Raw genomic sequence first — 22,080 nt, 5'->3', positions numbered from 1 at the left:
GCAATAGCTGTGTCTTTTTCAGTTGTATTTTTCTTAATCTTTGTTTATGTACATAAGTTTAACTGCTTTTAAAACTGTTGTGTATAAGATGACCAGTGATTGTGTCATTAACTTGACTTCTGTTCTGATTTCATCTTTGTGAGCGTAGTCGTAGAAGGAAAACCACACTTTCCCAGTTCTCAGTTTCAGGAGTGAAAGGGCGGCAACAGGAAGCACGGGGTGTTTCCGAAGCAAGAGGAGCCCATGGCACTGGAGGACAGTGAGCAATAAGAATACTTCCCAGAGGAAATAACTGGAAGACTGTCATCTCAGTAGCAGTAGGAAGTGAACATGTGTTTCAGTTTAAAATTGTAAAACCTGAGACATGCTATCTGTCTTGGTTGAGAGAAGCTGAGGGAAGGTTGTCTAATTCAGCCTTGTCAGTGCTCTAATGACAGAGTGATCTGAGGTATGGTACAGTGGTTAACCATGGAAGATGATGACAGGCTGCCCTCTGGACCTTCTCCATCATTGTGGCACACACAGCACTTGATGATAAAGTACCTATTGACTTCTCTGGCCTCCTGCTCACTACTGTCCCACTTCATACCCTGTTCTCCAGCCAAACTTAACTACTTGCTGTTTACAGATTGTTCCATGTGGTGTTGCTTCGCACCTGATCTGGCTACAACCTGAACCTGCTTTTCCTTTTCTCCCTCGTGTCTGTCAGACCAACACCAGCTTTCATCTTTGAAAAATCAGCTTCTTTTACTTCCTGCATTTGGATGACATTGACTGTGTCTTCTAGGAGTCTTCTAACAGTATTATAATGGGTTTAATAGTGCACTTCACACAAGGTAATGTCTGTCTGGAACCTGTATATATGGCCTCATTTGGAAGAAGGGCATTTTCAGGTGAATATAAGGACCTGTGGATGGCATCGTCCTGGATGAGGGTGAGCCCCAACCCCACTGACAAGTCCTCCTAAGAGAAAAGAAGGAGAAACAGACACAGTGGAGGTTCTGGGATGATAGAGGCAAAGGTTAACATCATGTCTTGAAATTTCCTGGACCACAGAATCTAGAAGAGGGTCATGAAACACTTTTCCATCACAGCCTCCAGAAGGAACCGACCCTATTGCTGTTTTTATTTCAGACTTCTATCTTCTATTATGATGAAAAATAAATTTCTATTCTAAGCCACCTAGTTTGTGGTAATTTCTTACAGTCAACCTAAACACTAAATACAACTGTCTCATAAAACATCCTGGTACATCACCACACTTTGGCATCTTCTCTGATACTCATGGGAAGTTACAGTGTCTAGATGCTGCAGAGATTGAGAACTTGAGAGAAGAGCTGTGTCATACTCCTTCAGTGTCCCAAGCAAGGATCTTGCACAGTACCTAAATACAGAGAGCTGCCAAGTGAGTGCTTGAATGGAGTGAATGAATACAAATAAATGAAATAGATGTAGTTATCCTGCTGTGGCCTTTTCAGGTAACATGGTTCATGGTCTGCATGTTCAAGATGAAGTGGGCAAAAGAATCTTTAACTCTAGCCTAGGGGTCAGTTGGTGGGTCAATCCACCTCCCTCTGTACTTACACAGCCTGTGAATTAAGAATGATTTTTAAAAGGTTGGGGTAATAAATGATAACAAATGTTTTTTTAAAAGTTGAAAAATATTTTGTAGCATGAGAAAAGTATATGAAATTCAAATTCCAGTGTTCATAAATAAAATTTTATTGAACATAGCCTCCTCATTTGTATATATATTATTTATGGCTATTCGCTCATGGTAGCAGCAGAATTGTACCAAGGATCATAGGGTCATCAGAGGCTGAAGTATGTACTGGCCTTGTACAGAATTTGCCAGTCCCTGTCCTGATTAGAAGAGGAGGTTTAATTGACAGCCTGGGATAATAGGGACACACTGCTGCAGTGATAGAGGAGCTGCTGTTGTCAGCCACTGGGCTCAACCTCAGGTCTGCTGCGTGCTGTCCACACAGTCCAAGGGACATGACACATAAAAACTGCCTTCAGAGTGAACAATTCTGTGGCTGGGCACAACTTCAGAAAGGCCTTCAGCAAAGTCCAGGCGAAGAGTCTGCTTGTCCACTGGACAGAGGTTGACTGTGCTCTGCTAGTGGCAAGTGTTACTCTGAAGTTTGCCTCCTTTTGTCCCTTGTGGTTTTCTTAAAGTATGTCTCTACCAATGTGTGTCTCAGCCTATATTTGGCCCATGTGTCGTGTCCCTGGTTCAAAACAGTAGGGTAAACTATCATCTACCAAAGCACACCCACGATTATCTTTCTCCATTACCCTTTTCTTCAGTCTTTGTCATCGATGCATGGTGGTTTCAACTGCCATTTCCTCACTTTACAAAGGTTTAGTGTTCTGAACCTCTAGGATTACTGCAAGTATTTTAGGCTTATGAAGAAAACTGGCTGTGTGCTCAAGTCTTAAGTTTTTGAGTTGAAGTACTTAAGTTTGAAATGCCATTCTTGTTCCATTTCAGGTTGCAGTAACTGCCATGCCTTATCTGAGTGTGTAAGCACAGAGGACAGTGGAAATAAGTGAATTCAGAGCCCAGACACCCAAGATTGCACTGCACAGGAGCACTCATCCTCATCAATAGAAATGAGTAATTGACTGACCCCAGGCCATCAGGATAAGTCCTGTCAGCAAGGCAATAATAATGTGGTCAGGTTACAAGATTTTTTCAGTAAGCTTCAGTGTGTTCAGCTTCCCCCTTTAACTTGGTGTAGCATCAGTTAAATACCCTGTCCCCAAGCAGAAAACACAGGATATCTTTAGAGTGGCCACAAGAAGTCAGCTAGGCAATAATACCTGGAATGTTGACGCAGGCATGGGGTACTCAGTATTTTGACCATCATAGCTTTACAGTCACCTCCTGGTATCCTGTCTGGTAATGTAGGGTTTTCATTTCTAGGGTACACTGGTTTTCACTGCTTAGTGATGGCGTTACACCTGTACAGTCTGAAAGAACCCATACTAGATCCTTAATTGATGAATAAAAATCTGCATGATAGTTTTCTGAATCGCAGGCAGCCTGAACATTTGAGACTAAAACAGGTTTTTATAAAGATTATATGTATTAATTATTTATATATGTATGTATCTGTGTGCATATATGCACATGATGGGTACCCCAGAAAGCCAAAAGACTGCCTTGAGTCCCCTAGAACTGGACCTGTGTAGTTATGAGCTGTCCAGCGTAGGTCCTCTGCAAGAGCAGACTGTGTTCTTAACTACTAAGCTATCTCACCAGATCTCTAAAACACAATTTTAAAAAGTTAAACATTTTGCAGTGCTTGTAGGGTGGAACCCAGGATCTTGTGCATGCTAAGAAAGTACTCCACCACTGTGCGACTTTCTCAGTCCCTGCATGTGTTTAAATGGCAAGCTCTAGTGTGAGATGCTGCTTCAGGGAGCATGTTGGCAAAGCATCTTTAGGTGAGTGAGTAGCCTGTGTCCTAGGATGACAAAGATGATGAGTTTCCTGGGTGTGTTTGGAGTGCATTCTGGGCTGAGGAAGTCCCATGGCATATATTGTCCAGTGTCTGTTCTGAATTGTATAGACACGAAATACCAGAATCTTTGAAATACTGTTTTCTGAGAAGTCTTAAAGGCTTACCCATAGTGTAGGAAAAATAGTATAGCTTTTTTAATTCACGAGGTCCCAAGACACCCAGTAGCTGCCTGTGTCCTGAGAGCCGCTTTAATACCTTTGGAGCTGTCACCTCCTTTACTGTTAGGTAATGTGGTGTTCATGAGCATCTCATGAGTGGTATTGCTGTAGAGTTAGTAGAGGCTTCCAGAGCCTCATGAACACTCCATACCAAGGTGCAGTTGGTCACACCTCAAAATCAGAAGAAAATCACTGTGTCTATAAAGAAATGGACAGTCCTTTCCTGTCTGAGGTGCAACTCAGTTTTTTTTTTTCTTTTAAGATTTTATGTATATGTTTTGCTTGTGTGTAAGTAAGTGTGCATGTAATACTAAGTCAAATGAGGACATCAGATTCCCTGGAATTGAAGTTACAGATGGTTGTGAGCCACCATATAGGTGCTGAGAACTGAACCAAGGTCTCTGCTATTGAGGATAGTGAGGCCTTTAAACTGTTTCTAATCTGAGATAATCCCACCCTCCAGTCCATCCCTCCTAGGGAAGCAGGGTTGTTTGATAGGTTTGCTGTACAGGTGCAGTCCCAGGGGCTATTCATCACCTAGAATGTTGGTTCTTTCTGTTACCAGCCTCTGGCATCAATGCAGTTAAGGAACTGATTGTATGAGTCTTGTTCAATCCTTGCTTCCCAGGGTGGCCAGGCCCTCCATTCCCTACGAACTGGCCTGGTACTATATCTCCCCAGTGCTTTGACATCAGTACATTAAGGTATATGGTACCTTGAAAAATGCCAAGGGCTGTGGGAAAGCTCAAGACACTTGAGAAGGCAGTTTGCAACTCAGAGTGAACAAGGATAGGGCTCATTAAAGAAGGTATTTTGAAAGCCAAGACAGGAAGAAGAGAAGGCAGCCCTCTGTGGTGAAGGAACCTGGGGAAGGCAGGCCAGTGGGGCTGAAGCTGTGGGGAAGAAGGGTGCAGCCAAGAGGAGTGGAACAGAACAGAGAGCCTTTGAGGCCATTTGAGACTGGCTGTGCCTCTAAGGCATCAGAGGAAAGAGGTGATCTATTTGAAAGGCTTTGTTTTAGCTGTCTCAAGAGACTGAGGAAATGGAAGCAGGAGCCAGATAAGTAGTTGGTATGTTATCAAGGCAAAAACTGATGGCGAATTGATTGGCCGTTAGTGTGTGAGGAACAACCTAGATTAGGATGTGATTTGAAGTTAGGAGAAATAGGCTTCCCTAGTAAACTGACAACGAGGAACAAAGTGGAGAATAAAGTTGGCCTTTGGCTGAGTGCCTGAAAGGATGGGTAGAGATGGAAAATAGGTTGGGGAAGTTATTAGATTCAGCAGGGACAACCCACAGGGATGTGAGAGGGCCCAGGAAAAGCAAGAGGTATGCAGAAAGGACTGCTGGATAGGCAGGTAGAGGAGGAACCACAGTATAGATTCTAGATCTATCTAAGGGATCTATAGAAAAGATCCCTTTTCTACTCTTTGCAGAAACAATCTGTCACGGAAGAAACTCACTTCTAGGGAGATGCTGAGAGAGACTCTGACAATTAAGAAAGAATGGGAAGAACCTGGTCTATCTTGTTGAAGACCAACCATCCCAGGCTCAGACATTGTATAGTTGTTGGTGCAGTTGCCTGGACCTTGAGCAGTTTGACCTGTTTGTCATGTTACAGGCGGGACAGAGAAGACTGCAGGAAATGGAAGGCAGGACAGCTTGTCCAAGTCCTGTGTTACCCTGGAGAGCTGCTGCTCCGTGTGTCCTCATTCACCTTGCACCGAACAATAACAGCATTCTTGTAAGCATGTCATATAAAAATTTAAAATTCTTATTGTCATTTTCTGCCCTGGGAATTACCACAGATCTTCTTTTACAATGGGCAATTTTACCTGAGCACAGAGGGGACTATGCTGCCTAAGCCACACAGCTGGGAGTGGTGGCTGAGCAGGGCACAGAGCCAAACAGTTCTGCAGCCAGCCTGCACTACTCTCAGAGAGAACCCTGACTAAGGGTCTGGCCCTGGGCCTGTTTTGAAAAGTGTTTCTGATGTCTGGAACCAATCCCAAGTGTAGTGTGGGGTCTGTCCTGGTAGAAGTCTGTCATCAGCTGTGGCTACCACAGAGTCAGTGACATCCTAGGCTGCCAGGAGTCAGGTTGGATGTGACCCTAGGGACAGATCAGTGTTCCTCCTCTTGGAGCACTGTCCTGGAAGGCCCAGGGCTTGGATCAACCAGTAGCTGCAGCCCTGTGAGGCACCCATAGAGTGCAGAGAGCTGAGGCACCAATGTGGGGTCCCAGGTGAACTGACAGCTGGATTTATCCAGTTCCAGCCCACAGCTCTGAACCAAGCCTAGGATGAGGGCCACATCCTCACTCTTGAGAGCACAGAGGACTCCTGTTGGGAGAGAATAGGTTGTTTCCTCCATCTGATTGTAGTTGTGCTCCAAGATGCTCGCCACCTGCAAGAAACCACACAGAAAGACAACAGGGACCACCCAGGCCTTGAGTGCTGGCATCCACTCTTGAGCATCAGCGAGGGCCCTCTGTTTCCTGTCCACAGCCAAGCTGTGGCCTTGGGGTTTATGCAGCATTGCATTTGGTTGGAGGGACTGCATTTCTACTGTGCACACTGCCCTTGGCTGCTGCTGGCTGCAATGAAACATCCCTAGCACTCCCCAGGGCCTTCCAGGCTGCCTGCCACTCGAGCTATGGACTTCAAGAGTTGGCTCCACCAGAAACACGTGAGTTCATTCCAGGGAGATGGGTGGGACATCCTCTTTCCCTTCACATTCTCAGGCTTGGCAAAGAACACTGAATGAAATGGATCGAGGAGCACTTCGGGATACAGGACAAAGTGGGATGCCCAGTAAGAGGCTGCAAGGCCAGACCCAGAGCCTACTCCCTCTGTGAGCAGGGACTGCACAAATGAGCTGCTGACAGGCTCTCAGGGAATGGACATCACATTTTCCTACAAAGCAAAGCATCTCCACCTGTGCTCCACATCCTTCCCTGTACCCCAGTACTCCCTCCTCTGAGGCTCTCACCAGTTCCAGTTCCTCAGATAGGATTTGTCTCTTTATGGACTGGGCCAACAGGCAATGCTGGGGTTCACTTAGAGCTGTGAGAAATAAGAGGCAGGTGGTTACCAAGTAGAGGAGGTCCCCAGGTATTCTGTATTGTGTCCTTCTTCATGGACTCTGATGGAGGAAGGCCTGCATCTCAGGAGTCCTTAAGTGAGGAGAAACTCTGCTAGTTCTAGCACCTCTGGAGCCATCTTTGCCAAAAGATTCAAAAAGGTAAAAAACTACACATCCTGGAACAGTCTACCTGGGGCTGGCAATGAACTTCAGACACAAAGGGTTTTCACAATCCCAAGCTGTTCACCTGATAGTGGCCTTGAGCTGTAGTGATTAACCAGGGTCTGTCTGGCAGAACTTGGCCAAGGCTGCTTCTACTGTTAGGGCAGACCTAGGGCACCACACTTGAGCAGCACAACCTTCAGCATGGCCCTCCCTCTCGTTCACAGGTCAGGATCTGCTTTCAGTCCCTGACCCTCTCTCTTACCTGCTAGGGCTCCGAGAATGTAGATGAGAGCCCGGCCCCTGGAGCATGACAAATTGCCTGTGGAGTCTTGAAGGGTGTTTAAGACAAAGCCTCCTGGCCCCTCCAGCTGTGCCAGCAACCCAGTGTCCAGAGCCTGTTCCAGCTGCAGGAAAAGGGTGTGAGGGAGAGGCCCTTGTTCATGCAGTCAATTTCTCTGTCCATTTAAGGAGCCATTCCTGTCTCTGGGTCCCCCTTGAGGAGCAAAGAGACTGGGTTTGGCCTTGAGTTTGGCTGAAGCAGCTTCCTCTAATTGGATGGTCTGATGGGGTCTGAGCTTCAAGGTCTGGTTCAGTAGCAGCCACCAAGGCATGCCAGTCCATCTACAGCCTGCCTTGCATTCCTAGCAATGTGTGTGAGAGCCCCAGTGAAGCCCTGTCAGCTGTGGATACCATGCTCCATTCCTGCCCACTTTGCCCTTTCCCTATGTGTCTGCCTGGATCTGGGGTCTTTGCCAAGCCTGGCAAGTGGGTCCATCACCGTGTCCTCCAGCTCCTGGAGTGCCTGGCGGTCTTGCAGTAGCTCCTGGAGGGCACCTAGCAATGTGCCCCGTAGCTCTGAGGACAGTGTGACCAGGTCCTGCAACTGGCTATCTGCTTGGTCCTGCAAGCCATGGAAGTCAGACTCTTCTCCTAATTCCTGGATGAAGGCTATACCTGGAGAGAGCAGGTGGGCAGTCAGTTTTGTACCAGTCACCTGCTCAGGGGTCCTTTGTGTTCCCGGCCTCCCCAGGAAATCCAGTGACACAGGAGTGGCCCTGTGCAGCTCCCTCATACAGAATGCCATATGTACTCACCCCATTCCCTCCTCTGCACCTTCACCAGACATTGGCAGGGAGGGCATCCTGCTGACACCAGGCCGTCACAGGTCTTAACCAGCTTTCCTGCCAGTCAGCTCACTGTGACCTTCCTATTTCCTCTTCCCTCTTCACAGTGCTCCCACAGAAAGTACAAAGCCTACCCTAGCTTTCTCTTCCAGGGCTGCTAGACCTCTCTGATTCTGGGACCCCAGCCTCTGAGGTTCCGGCTCTTATCCTCTAGGCTGGAGAGACAAGCATCAACCCCCTATGTACAGGAAAGGGAACCAGGCTTGGGATAGAGTGTCCCAAGGGGGCGATTCTACCTCTGGGCATTCCTCTGGGCAGTTCTGGCTTACTTTACTTTTATTGGGTGGAGTCACCCATTTTGACCTAGGGTCTCTATATAGCATTGAGGACCACAGCACCATGTCAGGACAGTCACCTACCTTGGGTAGTCACCTCTTGGGTAGGACACCTCTTCTGGTGTCCCTGCAGAGCTTTCTTTCAGGGAAGTAAAGGACAGCTGCATGTGGCAGAGCAGGGACAGTACCAACAAACCCAGAGAAGAAGCAGGACATCTGGTCAGGGAGGCTGCATCTTCCAGGCTGGCCAGCAGAGGTGGGACTCTGCAGGGTTACCCTACAGGGCATCCTAAAGCTCTGCCACAGAGAGTGCTACCAGGGCATGCCCTGGCCACAGGTGACAATCGCTGGCTCCTGAACTAATGCTTTTCCCTTCTTTGGGGACAAAGGAGCTGTTTCCATTTGCCTTCCTCCACCTTAAGGCCAAGCCTAGAGACCCAGTGGCCAGAGTGAGTGCCCAGAGCTGGTGCCAACCAGACAATTTTCAGATATGTCTCTGGTTTGGGACATGGGTGGGGCCAGCAAGGTCCATTGTGTGTCTCTGCTCACTTTTTTACTTCAGCTATGCAGAGAGACTTTGTTCCAGTTAGGTAACTAGGAATTCAGCCCCACCCCAGGGCAGGCAGGGACAGGCAAGATTTAGGATCTGACCCCAGCAGCCTTCTACAGAAGTCAAGTCTTTTTAGGCGGCTTGACCAGCTTACTGCTGAGCCAATGGGGAGGGGAGGTTGGACCTTCCTTCCCTCTTCTGCTGCTCTCTGCTTGCTGGTATCTGACTGCTGGCAGTGGGTGGAAGGGGCAGGGAGCAAGGATGAATAGGCTTACCCCAGCCATCTTCCTCCACCACCAGCTGTAGAACCCTGTAGGCCAGTACACTGCCCTGTGGGATGCTCACCATCTTCTCTATGTCCACATGGCCCTGTCCCTGGACCTGTAAGAGAAGCAGGGAGAAATGGATTCCATCCCTCCAGCCTCCAGAAACCTCAGGAATGGGTTTGGGAGGCAGATAGGAAAACTACTAAGGTCTTGATGTCAAGATTTCTGGAGGGCTGGCTATAGAGGCAGATGAAGGTGGAACCAGGCAGACTCCCATGTGCAGCATGAACACGAACTATGCGTGTGTAAGAGGTGTTTCCAGAAAATAACCTAGGGCATTCTGGACTCAAACAACATACCTGGCTTGGTAAAGTTCGAAGAAATCCCACAATGAAGACACTAGAATGCTTTGTTCCCTTAAACATGTTACACGCACTTTAGGACACTCACTTGGGAGATGCTCAGGGGCAGGCACTGGGGCATGGCTGGTCTATCTGTACTCTACATGGCCACCAAGTCCCTTTCTCCCGTTTTCCACATGGAAAGCAAGGCTTAGAGAGGTGAAGGCGTGAGAGGAAGTTGGCCCTGGAAACTAGGCTTCCACGTTGTTTGTCCATTTTCTGTCTATTTCCTCAAGAAAGAGCTACTTGTAAGCAACAGTAATGAAGCTCTTATAGTTTTGCCTGTTTGTTTGTTTGTTTGATCAGGAAACATGGCTGTCCTGGATATAAGCCATCACTTGTAGCAAGATATGGCCACATAGCCAAGTTTTGGCTGACAGGACACACACAGTGGTGTGTATAAGTTTGGGGGGGCATTGCTCTCTCTTTCCCATTCTTTTGTCTGGGATGCATATGATAATTGTAGATACTGTCGCCATGTTGGCACATGAGGTGAAAGCCATGCACTGGGGCAACAGAATGAAAAAAATAGAAAGACCAGATCCCTGAAAAGCTGTGGCCTACTACTGGGGCTCTTTGGCTCCTGCCTGGACTTCTGTGTAAGGGGAAAATGCTTTTCTTCTTTTGAGTCAATATTATTTTTTAAATTTCCCTTCACTGGCCAGTAGAGAATTGGAGGTCTTGGTGTTCCTGGGACTCTAGGTGGTACCAGGAAGTGCTGTGTCCTGGGCAGACTATACTTGTGGCAGTCTGGGAAGGCTGGTTACTTTATTCTAGAACCCAATCTCATGGCACACTCAGTATCTCCGTGTAGTAAGATATTGTAAGAAGGAACCAAACTGAAGCCATTTTGAGTGAAACTCCCATTTTGAATAGCGATTAAATAGTTTTTTTAAAGCTGGGCGTGGTGGCTCACACCTTTAATCCCAGCACTCGAGAGGCAGAGGCAGGCAGATCGCTGTGAGTTTGAGGCCAGGCTGGTCTACAAAGTGAGTCCAGGATGGCCAAGGCTACACAGAGAAACCCTGTCTCAAAAAACCAAAATAAAATAAAATAAAATAAAGTTTTTAAAAATAGTTTTTAAAAAGATTTATTTATTTATTATTATGTATACAGTGTTCTGTCTGCACATACACCTGCAGGCAAGAAGAGGGCACCAGGTCACATTTTAGATGCCTGTGGGCCATCATGTGGTTGCTGGGAATTGAACTCATGACCTCTGGAAGAGCAGTCAGTGCCCTTAACCTCTGAGCCATCTTTCCAGCCCATTAAATAAAGTTTAAGTTCCCAAGACCTTCATGGGTGACTGACATCCTGCTTGACACAGAGAGACATGTACCTGAGCAACTGACATCCTGGCTGGCGAGTCGAGACATAAATGCTAGGCAAGCCACCCTGCCACCAACCAATTGAACTGAATAAACCAACCAATGAGAACAGAATAAATGCACCACAAAGAAATGTTCTGAGGAAAAGTCTTCTATCCCCGAATCCTGACGGGTGGAAAAACTCTAACTTGACACTGATGTTCTTGATTTTCAAGCTCTGTAACATTATGGCTCCAGGTCACAGTTCAGCTCCCGAGTCTATTCTGTGTCCCTGATCCATCACCAGTGGCTTGATGACAAAAACTTTGTTCTGTGTTGATCTGGTGGTTGGCTGAGTTGTGTCAGAGCTTAGGAGACTCCATAACAACATGAGCAATAAATGTCTAAGAGCAAGATCGTGTCCTTGTCCCTGCTGCCTGCACCGTTGCATGAGGTGGGTCAGAAGAATGTCCCTTTACTGCGGGGACATGTGGTTAGAATTAGCATTTGCTGGCTGTGCTGCTGCTCAACTGACCTGACCAAGTATGTATTGAAAACACGCATCAGGCTTGAACTTGGACCCGCCTCTTACTGGCAGTGTGGTCCTCAGCAAGGAACTTCCTTGTGCTCTGGTTTCCTCAGATAAAGAAACAGACATAACAGACACACCTGGGATTATCAAGATGAAGGGATGAGGTCTGCTGAGTGCTTACAGGCAGTACTCTATCATGGAAGGGAGGCCCGCCCTGAAGGTGGTCCCTACCTATAGGCACCCGCATCTGTGGGCGTGCTGAAGGGATCAGCCACCTGAGCCTGCAACTAATACAGGGGAGGCAGTGAGCCTCAGGGTCCCGGAATGCTCATGTGAAGACAGCCTTCTTGCGAAAGAGGCTGAAGAAAATGACCTAGGAATAGGAGTTTATAACCAGGTGTGCAAATCCTCCTACCGTAATGGACACATGCAAGAACTATCTGGAAAAACTCAGACAAAAACCAGTGGTTGGGTGCTATTTCAGACTCGTGATAACCCAGGAGTGGCCCACACTGGGCCACATCTGTACCACCTGTACCTAGGAGGTAGAGATAGGAGGTCGTTTGAGCCCAGACTGGGCAATATATTAAGACCCTGGTTCAAACCAGAGGGAAAACAGGGGACAATGGGGCATGGGCATGAGAGACCTCATTAAAGCATGTGCAGGCAGAGCCGAGACCACGTCATCTTCCAAGGACTGCGTTTCCCCTTCAGGGTGGCAAGACTTCCGGGTAGAGCCTCTTCTTGAGGCTGATACCACTTATTCCTCCAGCCTCACTACCCACGGTGTACCCACTCCAGGACACTGCACACCTGAATGTGGCCCAGCTGTAGGAGGGCCAGCTGTCCGGCTCCTAGCATTTGGCCGCGGCTCTGAAGTAGAGTATCTTGCAGGGTCTCCACAGCCTCAGTCACCACATATAGGCTCTCCCTCTCCTTCCGGCTCTGCAGTTCCTGGAGGAAGGAGGGCCTAGGTGACCTCAGTTTCCTGGGGGGGGGGGTGAAGAAAGCAGAGAAGATCAGACCTGGGAAGGGTGTCTGTTCATCTGGGGGAAAAGGGGATCCCGTCTTGGCTTGGTGCTCTTTGCACCGATCTCAGCAGCTAGGGGAACAATGCGTGGGCCTGCGATAGAGGTGTAAAGTGAGTGGGAGTCACCTGAAAAGGGGGAAACTGAGGAAAGCCAGGAACAGTCCTCTTCAAGGTTTCATATATCTAAGCATAGGCTCAAATGAGGTTTAAAATTTATTAAATATTAAATATTTAATAAATATTAAAATCGATTTTTTAAAAAAAAGGTCCAGAAACCTGGAAGCAATTGAGTATCCACCAGCTTCAGGCAAGCGTCTCTAGTTTACTGTAGTTCCCACCTCTCCCTGTTGCCTCACTCACCTATAATTCTGTTTCTTCTCATGGCCCTGGGTGCATCTGTCCTGAAGCCTCTGAGCCTCCACGTGGGCTCGAGGCTCACTCCCACGGGTCTACTGTCTCATGTGGCTTGCCAGGTGGTAGGCTGGCTCTACCCTTGGCTTTTCCCTCACACCTGGAGGACCTGCACCCGTTGGCCCCAGCCGGGAGTCCAGCTACCCACAAACCTTCCCTGGCTCTCACCCTTTCTCAAGCAGCATCTCCCAGGTGCAAGGGGCGACCCAGAGTGTCCGCACAGCCAAGGCAGAGAGGCAGGTGGTTTCGCTGTTTCCAGTCACCTGGCCCTGCAGCCCAGTGCTCAGGCTCACAGCCCCTGTCAGACCTCCTGCCACCTTCTCCCAGGTGTAGATGGGCTCACTGTGGTTCACCTCTGCAGAGAGAGAAGCCCAAGCTACAGGTGCCCAGCAAGGGAAGGAGACGGGTTGAAGGGTGACCCATGGTGCAGCTTTGGCCTCATTCAGGTCTCAAAATGGCCGCCACCACTTTCTACATTGTGTGCACTATGAGGAAGCCACTGAGCTCTCAAAACCTCAATTTCCTCATCTGTATTTGGGGAAGAAAGAGCATCAGGGCTTCCTCTGACAGGGATCCAAGGATGGAAGGTGGGTTTGGTGAGGTTATCTCTGGCACAGGAAGCCTGGAATCCACAGTAGCCTTTATAGTAGATTAAATTTACTGTAGAGACTGGAGAGATGGTCCAGCAGTGACAGCACTTGCCTCCAGAAAAATCTTACTCAGCTCCCAGCACCCATGTTGGCCTGCTAACAACCACTTGCTGCTCCAGAGGGATTTATACCTTCTTCTGGCCTCTGAGGGCACAGGCGCTCACGTGGCAAGTGCACATGCACACAAGTGAACACACACACACACACACACACACACACACACACACACACAGAGAGAAAATAAATCTCAAATAATTGTTTAATTATATGTGTGTATTGAGTATGTTCGTATGTAAGCATGCATGTATGTATGTATGTATGTACGTATGTCATGAAAGTAGAAAGAAAGGAAGAAATCTAAAGGGGGGAGGGGGATAAGGCTGTCCTTGTGACATGAAAGTGGAAGGGGCACTGTTTTGGAGAAAGGGAAGGGCTGGAGGAAGGTACAGAAATATGAACAAATTAATATATGTGTGTGAAATGGCAGGAAGGGCACTTGCCGCACAAGCCTGCTAACCAGAGTTTGATCCTTGGGAACTATACCGTGGAAGGAGAGAGAACTGACTCCTGCAAGTGCTGTGGCACACGTGTTACCACACAAAGTAAATAAATGTAAAAAACAAAACAAAATCCGCAAAAAAGAAAATGGCATAATGAAACCCACTGTGTTGAAAGCAAACTTAAAAAATTAGTTTAAAAAAAATCAAATAATGATTGTTTGCTTATTTCACAGGGAGGAGGAACACATGGGTGGGGGGAAAGAGCCTTTCTTTCATATATAGGGCCATGACATGGCTATGGGGGGTGGGAGCATGCTCCTGCTGGCCTCGCCAGGGGTCTCTGGGCACCATGGCACATTCATCTGCCTCCCTTGGGAGTCCCGCTTCACTCCACAGCAGCACCCCAGAAGATACCTGGGTCAGGGCAGCCAGGCTCCAGGATGTCTAGGAGGGAGAAGTCTGTGGGGATGAGTGGAGTGTCCCAAGGCCAGAGAGAACGCTTGTGTTTCTTCCTCACCAGGCAGAAGGGACGAAGGCGCGGTGAGCTGTTCAGGCTGTCCACGGGCACCAGCTCACCCTTCCTGCCCAGCTCTCTCACCAGGCTCTTGGTGCTCCTCAAGAACAAGGAGGACATGTTCCTTGACGGGGAAGGGACCGTGTCATCCAGGCCTGGATACGGGAGTGCTCAGTGATAGCTGCGAGCTGGGCGGAGCTGGAAACAGAGAAGCGGAGGTGGGAGTCTAGACTGGCGCCTGAACCGGGTTCCAAACTCTGGTCCTAGAGCGGAAGCTGCAGCTGGCTAAAAATGCCCTGCACGTTATCCCCGTGGACAACACTGGGCTCTGAGAAGTTCCGGACCACAGTCATGCTTCTCTGGATTACAGGGCTGGTTTGTTTTGTTTTGTTTTGAAACACTGCTGCATCCCTCTGTGCCTTGCAATGTGGTGGTTCAGTCACGTTTAGAAAATGCTTCCTCCATGCATGCATCTCTGTGAGGACTCAGTAACCAGCTGTAAAGACCTTTAGCAACTGACCCAGGTCCCTAGGCTGTAGCTCTGCAATTCTGGTCCCTTTTTCTTTCCCAGAGGCAGTGAGGACCCAGGTGTGGGCTACAGAGGGAGGCGTGGGCTTGGGAAGGGAGCAGGAATCCTACTTGCCTTCCCCGTGACTGTACAAATTCCTGTGCAGAAGGATCTAGGATGAGACGTCAGTTTCCTCTCTGGTCTCCGGCAGCGCTCGCACTTGACACTGAAGCCGGGACTTGCCTGCGGTGGGCTCCAGGACCCACCTGTCCGCTGCACTTGCGCTGGGCAATGATTTTAGGATGAGCCTTGGGGTGCAACTGGGAAAAGAAAACCAACTAGAGCTGGTCTAGGGGTGAATGGGAGACTGCAGCAGAGAGCCTGGTGCAGGCTGGAGCTTTGTGGGTAGTGCCGAGACCCCCCAGTTTTGTTTTTAAATAGAAAGAAGGGGAGGGAACCTTTTAAGTTCAAGTTTGTCTCAATACAAAAACAAGTATTAGTATATTCTTTATCCCAACGATATTAAATGATAATTTTTAATATTTCCGTGACAGCAGGGTTTCAGTAAAGAGAAAGTGCCTGGGTCCTCCAGTGTCACCCTCCTGGGACCCAGATGAAAGAGGAGGAGGAGGGGAATCTGGGCCCCAGGAGTAGGGCAATGGCGGTAACGCACCGCAGGGCAGAATACCGATCGGATCGGAGGTCAGCCCAAAGCAGGGAGGTCTAAGAGGGAGGAGGGAGGCTGAACAGGTGTTCAAGGCCGGAGCACCCAGGACAGCAGGGCAGGGAGGGACCTGAGGCCCTGGGACTCAGCTTGCCCACCTCTGGCCATCCTCTGGTGGGTGTTACCCGGCTGACCTACCGGATGCCTAGGGCACTGCGCCTGCGCAACAGGGCTCTGGCATCCTGCGACTCCTTAGGACTCATTCTAGGCCGCCGGATTCCAGCTTGACCCTTGCTGGATCCATAAAGCTCTTCTCTGGAAAACTGTAGACTTCAGCTCCTCCTGAGTGACGTAATGGTGCTTGAGCTTTTCTTCTTAGTTACACCTCCCTCTCCCCGGTTCTCTCCTCTCCAGAATGGTAACACCCAGCTTCTCAATCTTTGGCTTTTCCTCCATTTTGATAAACTTGGTCGCTCATGGGTACTGCAGAACTCCGGACTTCTCCCTGCTTCTCCCATCCAAAGAGGGTGGGGGCATTAACAATGCCATCCTCAGCCGTTGCTCCTAGGCCATTCCTGACCCTAGGCCTGAAAGCTACAGGAACCAGCTACTGCTTCTTCTGTCCTGAAGCTCGCCCTTCTACCCTGCCACCCTCTACACCCCTACTCCCCACCCCCACCCACGTGCTTCCACCTACAGCCCCTTCTCAACACACTAGATCAAAGCAAGTCGCAGCGCCCTCTAACATGTCGTCCGTCTCCACCCAATTCCGACTGCTGAGATGTAATCATTCCTTATGGCATGTGCATTCCTGTCTCATTCCTGGGTTCCGTTTTTAAAAAGTTAATCTATAGCTGGCCTTTAATTCCAGCACTTGGGAGGCAGAGGCAGGTGGATCTCTGTGAGTTCAAGACCTGACTGGGCTACAAATCGAGTTCCAGGACAGCCAAGGCTATTACACAAAGAAACCCTGTTTCCAAAACAAAACAAACAATCAAAGCTAATCTATGTTCACAGAGTTACAAACTGCTTCTTTAGTCTGCCAAAGAGCCTTTGGACACACCTTTTTCATGATTTTTTTAAGGCTCGAACCTAGCAGGGCTAAACCTAGTTTTATGATTAATATAAAGAGATTTAAGGCAATAAAAAAATTAGGTACCAGATGCCAAGTATTATGTTGTAGAGGAGTTTATTAAATGAGCATGAAGGGAGAAGGAAAAGGGGAGAGGTGAGAGAGAGAGAGAGAGAGAGAGAGAGAGAGAGAGAGAGAGAGAGAGAGAGAGAGAAGAAAAGTCAGAAGGAGTAAGGGGGTAGAAAGAAGAGGGTTTGTCCTTTTATATAGCCCTGGGCAGGTGAGCAATGACATCACAGGTAGGCAGATGAGCAGAATCCTAACATTCCTACCTTTTCCTATAATAAAAAATGAGGAACATTGGATTGTTTTTTTATAAGGTAAGTTAAAGTATATAAATGTAGGTAAGAGAGAAAAAAAAGCAATAGCAACAAAATGTCCAAATTATATAGTGAAAGGGAAGGAAAAGTTCTGCCCTGAAAGTTCAAGGTAGAGGACAGGCTATGTCAGGCATGTCCTGCAGCAGATAGGGACTGAGGAGTGCTGGGGGAGCCTGGAGCTGTTTGTCCTGGGTCTGCAGCCCACCATTTCAGCCTTTTGCAAATGGATAAGGGGCGAAGTAATCATCTCAACTACTTCCTGCTGACAGTAGGGTGGTGATAGGGGTTTAAAAGGCTGAAATGTTGGCCAGGTTCTGGAAGAGGAGGCTGTTGCATTTGCTGTCCAGGGTCTGAGAATATCTGCAGCTAGGAGGAGCAATGCAGGTCCAGCTGGCACCATCTGTGAGGTTGGACTGGAGCACTTGTGGGTAGCTGCTTTGATGATGTCCCAGATGTAGGAAGTCTGGCAGGATACTGGAATAGATATGTGGGCAAAAGACGAAGTTAGTAGGTTAGGGAGAACATTCTCTTTAGGTATACACTTGAAGCTCTTGGGAGAGCAAAGAGAAAAGGTTTGAAAATCAGGAAAGAGACAATGTTGACAATGTCTGAAAAAATTGCGAGAGCAAAGAAAAGGTTTGAACATGGGGAACTTCCTTCCATTTTACCCAATTGTTGGCAATAATTAAAATGTCCAAGTTTGGTTGCAGAGGCGTGTAAGCTTAGAAGCCCTTAATGTGGACGTAGGGATTGGAGATTCTCTAAAAGACATCCCAAAGGCATGCTAGGAGGAAGAAGTGTCTGGACGTTTTTCCATGGGGAGGTGGAGTCAGTAACTCATTAGGGCATCCCCCAAAATGGATAGTGACTCAAAAGACAGGTACAGAGTGTTCATTAATCTGTCAGCACTGACCAGCGACCAAGAGCACAGCTCTATGGCAGATGAGCTGGCCCCAGGGACACAGTCGCCTACTTAGTGCACTAGGAATTTTCTGGAGACCAAGCAGTGGAGGGACAACTGTGTCGGTTCTCACACAGTGGGAACTGCCCTAGTTGTAGGTCAGTGAGAAGGACCAGACACAGTTGTGGAGACTGGGGTTGGGTACCTCCGCTCCCAGTCAACCAGATAGGTGTCAACAGTCTCTTGGACAAAGGGAAGCATTTATGCCAGCAAGGAAGGGGGAATTTAGCTGGTGTTGGGTGCCAAAAGGTGGTAATCAGGTAGTTAGGGAAGCCCCAAAATCAGAGATAGGCGATAGGTGAGAAACTTCGGCTTTGGATTGACAATGCTTATCTGGATTCTATTTGACCTGTGAGATGGATTTCCTATAGCTTACAAGAATCCTTTCAAGTACACAAAGGGGGATAAATTTAGCATTATCAGGTTTAAAATCTGCAGTGAAATACACATTATTAGACCTGGACAGTAAGAAAAGGCTGTAGACATACAGCATGTTAGAGGATTTGGAAAAGAACTTTGTGTTAAGAGCACACATGCTCTGAGGTGAGCTTAGGGAAGGCAGAAGCCTTTCTGGCCTCTGTGGAACAGTAACATGGGGAAGACAAAAATCTCCTGCCAAGCAGAAGGCAAAGTTCACTTTGGAATCACTACACATCATGAAAGAGGGGCTTCTTCCTTGTTTAGAAGGCTGAAACTATATAATTTTAGTACAATGAGAGACATTATAAGAAAAAACAAACAAAAGGAAATTTAAAATCTTGGAACTATGGTAGGATTGTATAGTGGAATGTTTTCTATAGTTAGATTAATAAACTAGCGCTCCATTGATCACTGTCAACACTCTGAACAGTGAATACAGCAATAGCACAGCAACAGGATGAATAAAACACCCTTTTAGGCATTTTAACCTTTATAACTTGCATTTACCAACTTAAAACATGTTCTTAGACCTTCTGACCTTTATAACTTGCATTTACCAATTTGAAACACTTTCCTAGACATTCTAGTATTCATAAAACACCTTAGGCCTTCTAACATTTATAACTTGCCTGTATCAACCTTAAAACGCCTTCTTGGACCCCCCAACATTTGTAAAATACCTTATTAGACCTTTCTTTTATTTTTATTTTTAGACCTTTTAACATTTATAAAATGTCTTTTTGGAAGCTCTCTTTTTTTAACTTAAACTTTTGATAGGTAAAATTGCTGTAAGCAGTCACTGTCCTTTACCTAAAAGAATGGTCACAAGATAGACTGTATTTAGACGTGACAGTTAAAGTTTGGTCTCCTGCAGATGAAGAGGGCTGGGAAGGTATCTGAAGCCTCCCATGACAGAAGTTAGCCATGTGACTATGTAAGCCAAGTATGATCTATAGCGATACCCTGGGTTTGGCAAGGCTGCTGTGTCCGGAACGCCGGACAATCAACTGGGACCCTCGGACCCCTAGGGAGAGAATGGGGGACAAGAGACGCGAAGAACGGACAGCAAGTCAAGGAGTCTGATCAAGCTGACCAAATTTTATTTTCTCACAGGCAATTATATACCATTGAAGCAGGAGGCTGAGTGGGGTGATCCGGGTGGGTGGTTTTCACAAGATATCAGGAAGTCAGGAAGTTTGGCAGGGCGAGGGCTCCTGTGGTTCTGGGGCTGAGTGGAATTGTTAGGCATCTGGAACCACAAGGCGTTATCTATAGACTTTGTTCCACTTGTCCTCTGAAGGCCTCTGTAATTCCGGGAATACTGAGAACAGCTGGAGAATACCTTGAGGGAGGGGAAGAGGTTACAAGGCAGCCTTCTGGAATGTACCCTGAGGCAAGGAGGGAAAGAGGTCACAAGGCAGCCTGCCTCAGGTCCACTCAATGTATTATGCCAAGGTCCGAGATGCTTGCCGGCTATGGTCTTGGCTCCCCACACTGCTGAGCCATTTGTATTCCACCAGGTCAAGGAACTTGAAGGCTGGAAGTGTCTAATGCTCTTGTACTGGCTGGCCCTCCAGTGGCTGGGCACTGAGGACAAGCCTGCATGTGAGCATTTTGACATCCACAGGCCAATTTGTCAACAGGATAGGCTGTGGAATCAGTGTCCCATTCTGGCTACAGGAGCTGTGAGACCAGTGTCTCCTTTTTGGCTGCATCTAAAACAGGTCCCTGGCAGAGCTGGATCAGTCTGGATGCCGGGGGGTGGGGGGTGGGGGGGCTGAGGGGGTGGGGGGTGGGCATTGCAAACCTCTATTTTCTTCAGGGGCAATGGCTAAGTTCTGGAGAAGAGTTTGCTGTAATGGAGCCTGTTGGGAAAGCTCTTCTCGGGTTTCAAAGATTTTAAAATTATTTTTACCACTTCCTATATGGGAATCCAGGAAACATCCTCAGCCTTTTAGTAAAGATGGCAGCAAGACCGAAGGTTTAGTCTATCTTAACAATATTTAAATAGACAACTTCGTTTATAGTTTATCTTAATACTTAAAGATTAAGACTTTAGGTTTTATTCCTGGTAAGTTGGAGTGTTAAAACCATAAGCACAGGCCAAAAGAGATAGCAGAACAGGGTTTTGTATGATCAATAACATCACATTTAGAATTTTAGGTTAAACATGTCTTAAGGCAGTGATTTTAGACTTTGAGAATGAAGATAGAGCATAACAATCAAGTTTTAGCATTGTAAACAAACAAATGTCAATACAGCAGAACATTATACAAGATCAGTTGACCAGGAAGCTTGCAGGAGTCCCTGTGGCAGAAACAGCATTTATCTTGTTAAATTGAATAGACTTTTATAACTTTGAAATGAGAAACAGTTAGAACTAGGGTACAAGAAAAAAAAATTTTTTTTATCTAAAAGGAAATAAACAGAGGTTAAGTTTTATATATGAGCCCACAATTTACTGAGTTAGCACAGCTGTCAGTAGCTGGTCACCTTGTGGAGAGGTTTTAACTCCACCCCTGGCCTTCCTTGGCCCACCTTTGAGCAGGCAGGGCTCAGAGAGTAGGGGCCCTGCATGCGCATATCCACTGAATCTCCAGCATACCTGCGGTGGGAAGGGGGAGGGGCCAGGGCAGTGACTGGAAGCCGGTGGTGGTCATGTGGTTGCCCTTAAAGATGGCAGCTAGCCACGCGATTGCCCCTATCAAAGATGGCGACTAGTTACCCGGTTGTCCTTAAAGACAGAGGCTAACCATGTGGTTGTCCCTAACAAAGATGGTGGCCAGTTACATGGATGGCACCGAGGGCAAATGCTCCACCTCTTCCACCCCAACAACACAGCGACTCTAACAGTGGGCAGACTTGAAATGCCACCAGGGAAGAGTGGTGGCGGTAGTGGCAGCTGTGGGGCTAGTCCACACCAGGGTTCCCCGTGAACAGAGCCGTTGGGGGAGGTTCAGCCATGCAGCAGAGTGAATTACCTGCATTCTGTGCTGGGCCAGGGAGAGATTTGAACAGCAGAAATTTACCTCAGCTTGGAATCTAGATCTGATGGGAGGGCAGCGACAGGTTCAGATGGGCACGAATGAAGAATTACAATGAATTTTGGAAGAAAGGATCCCAGACTTAATCTTAATTTAGTCATGGAAAAGTCTTTTTTTGTACAGGGCCACCAATTTTATGATAACATAAAGAGATTTAAGGCAATAAGATAATAAGGTAATAAGGTACCAGTTGCCAGATATTATGTTGTAGAGTTTATTAAATGTGTGTGGAGGGAGAAGGAAGGGGGGGGAGAGAGAGAGAGAGAGAGAGAGAGAGAGAGAGAGAGAGAGAGAGAGAGAGAGAGAGAGAAAGAGAGAGAGAGAGAGAGAGAGAGAGACTCTTGGCCTGATGTAACATTCAAAGTCCACTGCCAATGACACAGCTGTTCCAGAAGGACATAACTGCTCAACATGGCCACACTCCTAGTCTTTCCCAAACACTTCATCAACTGGGGACAAAACATGCAAATCT

General features: G+C 47.5%; 1 protein-coding gene across 1 annotated transcript; it reads right to left on the bottom strand.

Annotated features, from left to right (window-relative positions):
- Positions 1 to 559: 559 nt before the first annotated feature.
- On the bottom strand, positions 560 to 14,753 carry LOC311578679 (gasdermin-A-like). The gene is made up of 9 exons (XM_084748693.1): positions 14,460 to 14,753; positions 13,064 to 13,250; positions 12,268 to 12,442; positions 9,224 to 9,329; positions 8,512 to 8,559; positions 7,718 to 7,893; positions 7,202 to 7,343; positions 6,682 to 6,755; positions 560 to 6,096 (listed from the first exon to the last, which is right to left on the bottom strand). Exons 1-9 carry the CDS (start codon positions 14,677 to 14,679, stop codon positions 5,815 to 5,817), a joined length of 1,410 nt encoding a protein of 469 aa, XP_084604819.1. The 5' UTR covers positions 14,680 to 14,753; the 3' UTR covers positions 560 to 5,814.
- Positions 14,754 to 22,080: the final 7,327 nt, after the last annotated feature.

Source organism: Acomys minous (assembly GCF_964271855.1).
Source record: "Acomys minous genome assembly, chromosome: 12".
In the NCBI taxonomy this organism is placed as follows: domain Eukaryota; kingdom Metazoa; phylum Chordata; class Mammalia; order Rodentia; family Muridae; genus Acomys; species Acomys minous.
Note: the sequence above shows the minus strand (reverse complement) of the source record. Positions and strands in the feature narration are given on the sequence as shown.